This window comes from Myotis lucifugus, unplaced genomic scaffold (assembly GCF_000147115.1).
Source record: "Myotis lucifugus unplaced genomic scaffold, Myoluc2.0 scaffold_21, whole genome shotgun sequence".
NCBI lineage: Eukaryota > Metazoa > Chordata > Mammalia > Chiroptera > Vespertilionidae > Myotis > Myotis lucifugus.
In genome coordinates, this window is record NW_005871069.1 from 11,400,033 (window position 1) to 11,404,868 (window position 4,836).

General features: G+C 52.4%; 1 protein-coding gene across 1 annotated transcript; it reads right to left on the reverse strand.

Annotated features, from left to right (window-relative positions):
- Positions 1-1,218: 1,218 nt before the first annotated feature.
- LOC102424990 (tubulin alpha-1C chain-like) lies at positions 1,219-2,776 on the reverse strand. The gene has a single exon (XM_006085783.3). It carries the CDS (start codon positions 2,687-2,689, stop codon positions 1,340-1,342), a length of 1,350 nt encoding a protein of 449 aa, XP_006085845.1. The 5' UTR covers positions 2,690-2,776; the 3' UTR covers positions 1,219-1,339.
- Between the last annotated feature and the right edge of the window lie 2,060 nt (positions 2,777-4,836).

Sequence of the window (4,836 nt, forward strand, 5' to 3'; positions counted from 1 at the left end):
TGGCCAACCTCCTGCAGCACCCTCCTCCTGGCTAGACCTGCGATGGCCCCCACCACCCTGATTGGCCTACAGCCCTTCCCCCTGGCTGGCCCCACCCCTGATTATCTCCCATCCCAATAGGAGGCGGCCAGCCAGCCAACCTCCTTCAGCCCCTCCTCCTAGCTGGCCCCACCCATGATGGGCCCTCACCACCCTGATGGGCCCACAGCCCCGCCCCCTACATGGCCCCACACCAGATTGGCCCCCTACCCTGATCAGGGACAGGGCCGGCTAGCCAACCACCCATGGTCCCTCCCCGGGGCCACTGGCCTCTGGTCGGCATCCCCCACTCTATTTGGGGGCGTGGCCATCTGGCCCCACCCTCAGCCCCTCCCCATGGCCAGCCCCGGCCCCAATCAGGGACGGGGCCAGCCAGCCAATTGCCTGTAGCCCCTCCCCCCAGCCGTCCTGGCCCTGATAGGGCCCGGATCAGGGTGGGCTGGCTGGCTATCCTCCGCTATCTCCTCCTCCCAACAGGCAGAGCCCAGATCTGCCCCAATTGGGGCCGGGCCAGCTGACCCCACCCATGCACAAATTCATGCACTGGGCCTCTAGTTGGTAAATAACATTATATAAGTTTTAGGTGTACAACATTATAATATATCTATAAACCTATTGTGTGTTCACCACCCAAAGATTAGTCTCCTTCTGCCACCATATATTTGATCCCCATTACCTCTTTTTTTAAAAAATATATTTTATTGATTTTGTACAGAGAGGAAGGGAGAGGGATAGAGAGTTAGAAACATCAATGAGAGAGAAACATCGATCAGCTGCCTCCTGCACACCCCCTACTGGGGATGTGCCCACAACCAAGGTACATGCCCTTGACCAGAATCGAACCTGGGACCTTTCAGGCTGTAGCCTGACACTCTATCCACTGAGCTAAACCAGTTAGGGCCCCATTACCTCTTCATCTGATCCCCCAGCATGCTTCTCCTCTGGTAACCATCATTCTGTTATCTGTATCTATGAGTTTGTCTGTTTGTTTTGTTTGCTTGTTTGTTGCTTTTTGTTTTTTATCCCATATCTGAGTGAAATCATATGGTTCTTGTCCTTTTCCATCTGACTTGTTTAACTTAGCATGGTACTATCAAGATCCATTTATGTTGTCACAAATGCCAATATTTCATTTTTTATGGCTGAGTAGTATTCTATTGCATATATGTACAGGTCTTCTTTTTTTTTTTTTGCAAAATGAAAACAACTTTCTTGCAAAGTTTAGGACACAATAGACTTCACAGAACAACAGAAATAAGACAATCCCAAGACACTGGAGTGTAACATCACAGCTGACAGGTTAGTACTCCTCACCTTCATCCTCTCCCTCAATACTATCTGCTCCAACCTCCTCATAATCCTTCTCAAGGGCAGCCATGTCCTCACGGGCCTCAGAAAACTCTCCTTCCTCCATGCTCTCACCCACGTACCAGTGGATAAAGGCACGCTTGGCATACATCAGGTTAAATTTGTGGTCCAGGCGAGCCCAGGCCTCAGCAATAGCTGTGGTGTTGCTCAGCATGCACACAGCTTGCTGTACTTTGGCCAGGTCTCCACCAGGGACCACAGTGGGAGGCTGGTAGTTAATGCCAACTTTGAAGCCAGTGGAGCACCAGTCCACAAACTGGATGCTGCGCTTGGTCTTGATGGTGGCAATGGTAGCATTGACATCTTTGGGGACCACGTCACCACGGTACAACAGGCAGCAAGCCATGTATTTACTATGGTCAGGGTCACATTTCACCATCTGGTTGGCTGGCTCAAAGCCCGCATTGGTGATTTCTGCTACAGTAAGCTGCTCATGGTAGGCTTTCTCAGCAGAGATGACAGGGGCATATGTGGCCAGAGGGAAGTGGATGTGGGGATAGAGCACCAGGTTGGTCTGGAATTCAGTCAGATCAACATTCAGGGCTCCATCAAACCTGAGGGATGCAGTGATGGAAGACACAATCTGGCTAATAAGGCGGTTAAGGTTAGTGTAGGTTGAGCGCTCAATATCAAGGTTTCTACGACAGATGTCATAGATGGCCTTGTTGTCAACCATGACGGCACAATCAGAGTGCTCCAGGGTGGTGTGGGTGGTGAGGATGGAGTTGTAGGGCTCAACTACAGCTGTGGAGACCTGGGGGACTGGGTAAATGGAGAACTCCAGCTTGGACTTCTTGCCATAATTGACGGAGAGACGTTCCATCAGCAGGGAGGTGAACCCAGAACCATTTCCCCCACCAAAGCTGTGGAAAACCAAGAAGCCCTGAAGGCCTGTGCACGGGTCAGCCAGTTTCCGAATTCGGTCCAGGACCAGGTCAATGATCTCCTTGCCAATTGTGTAGTGTCCACAGGCATAGTTATTGGCAGCATCTTCCTTGCCTGTGATCAGCTGCTCAGGGTGGAAGAGCTGGCGGTAGGTGCCATTTCGAACTTCATCAATGACTGTGGGTTCCAGGTCTACAAACACTGCCCTGGGTACATGCTTGCCAGCGCCCGTCTCACTGAAGTAGGTGTTGAAGGAGTCATCTCCCCCACCAATGGTCTTGTCACTTGGCATCTGGCCATCGGGCTGGATGCTGTGTTTCAGACAGTAGAGCTCCCAGCAGGCATTGCCGATCTGGACACCAGCCTGACCAACATGGATGGAGATGCACTCACGCATAGCTGAGACTTGTAGGGCTCGGCGGGGCTGAAAAATGCGAGGGACCGGGAACAAGGACCTCCCACTGACAGATTATCAAGGAATCTGGGTGAGAAGTCTGTACAGGTCTTCTTTATCCAATCATTGGTCAAGTTAAGTTGTTTCCATGTCATGGCTGTCTATATAATAAAATCCTAAGCAACCATTACAGCGGAACGACTAGAATGACCGGTCACTATGATGTTCACTGACCACTAGGGGGCAGACGCTCCATGTAGGAGCTGCCCCCTGGTGGTCAGTGCGCTCGAGCGCCACTCAGCCAGAAGCCAGGCTCATGGCTGGCTAATGCAGCCGCGGTGGCGGGAGCTTCTTCACCTCTGCAGCAGCGCTAAGGAGCAACGAGCTGAGCAGTAAGAGTGACAGGCAGGCAGTAAGGAGCAAGGTCTCAATCTGCGAGAGCAATGTCCAACTGTCAGCTTAAGCCTGATCCCCCTGGGTGATTCCGGACTGTAAGAGGGCACAGGATGGGCTGAGGGACCCAGTGAATTTCATGCACTGGGCCTCTTGTCTATATAATAAAAGCCCAGCGACCCATTACAGTGGAACGACTGGAAAGACCGGTCACTATGATGCACCAGCCTCAGGGGCCACCACCAGCGCCGCTACTGAGCCTGAGGGCCCCGAGGCCAGTTGTGCAGCCACCACCAAGGCACTCGTAAAGAAGAACACAAAGGTGGCCAGTGTGAACATGCAGCTTGAGATAAAGGCTCTGTGTGACGAATTCAATCAGCTGGGTGTGAGATGATTGTCACCAAGGCTGGCAGATCAGGGCTCCCCTATCCCCGCTGCGACCCACTCCATGTGGCACCAGTCTCAGGCAGCGGGCTTTGGCCCGATCCACATGAGCAAGACTGAGAAACAGGGTGGGGGGCACAGCCTGACCACCTACGGGTCCCACTTGGCCCGGGCCAGCTCCTACACTGAGTCCTGGCTTTAGTGACAGCTGCCTGGCATGCTGGGCCAGAGGATACTGCTCAGGAGGCCAGGAAGGTGGTGGAGAGAAACCTTGTGTACCTGCTGCCTGACAAGCAGCCCAGGACCCAGCACCACCAGAAACAGACTGGCTCACAGCACACCGAGCTTGGGGGAAGGCAGCTTCCTGTGAGGGGCCTTGACACCAGTCAGCTCCTGGTGGATCCCACCTCAAAGGAAACTCAGTCTTTGTTTCCTTAGTTCAGTCTATCCCAGCTAAAGAGGATCAGCTGGGCACATTTTAGGGGAGAATTAAGACCTAAAACAGTGTGTTCTGTTCTGTTCTGTGGAGATTGCTACCCAGTTGTCTTAGGCCTAAATTCCAGGTGATTGTGGGACCTGGCTCTGCCACTGGGGCCCACATCTTCCAATTGGCCTGTATTTGTTGTAAGAGTCCAAAGAGAAGAAGGGGAACAAGTTTTTGGATGCAATGGATTTGATCAACAGACAAAGTTGAGTGCCGGGCTGTGTCTAATGTACAGAGATACCAGCTCTGAGTCTGTCTCCAAAGGGAGCTCAGGGCCTATTAGCAGAGCCTTCTGGTGGTTTCTGTTTCCTTGCTGAAGCCATCCTCCCTGGGAAGCCTGGGGCCCATGCTTAGCTTCAACTCAGTGGGTCTTCTCCAGACCCCTCCCCCCAGCCATCCCCATCCCCAATCAGCCCCCCTCCCCCCGATTGGGGTAGGCTGGCTGGACCCCACCCATGTGCAAATTCATGCACTGGGCCTCTAGTTATGAATAATGCTGCAATGAATATAGGAGTATATATATATCTTCATGAATAAGTGTTTTTATGTTTTTCAGGTAGATACCCAGAAAAGGGATTGCTGGGCAATGTGATACCTCTATTCACAATTTTTTGAGGAAACTCCATACTGTTTTCCATAGCGGCTGTGCAAATTTACATTCCACCAGCAGTGTACAAAGGTAACGTTTTCTCCACATCCTCTCCAACACTTGTTATGTCTTGTCTTACTGATATTAGCTATTCTAACAGGGGTGAGGTTGGCCAGCTGCCCCCCCCCCCATTGGGGTGAGGGGTGTGATCAGGAGCAGGGCAGTTGGGGGGAGGAGCTTCAGGAGTTGGCTGGCCAGCCCTTCCCCCTATTGGGGTGGGTTAGGGTTAGGGTTAGGGAT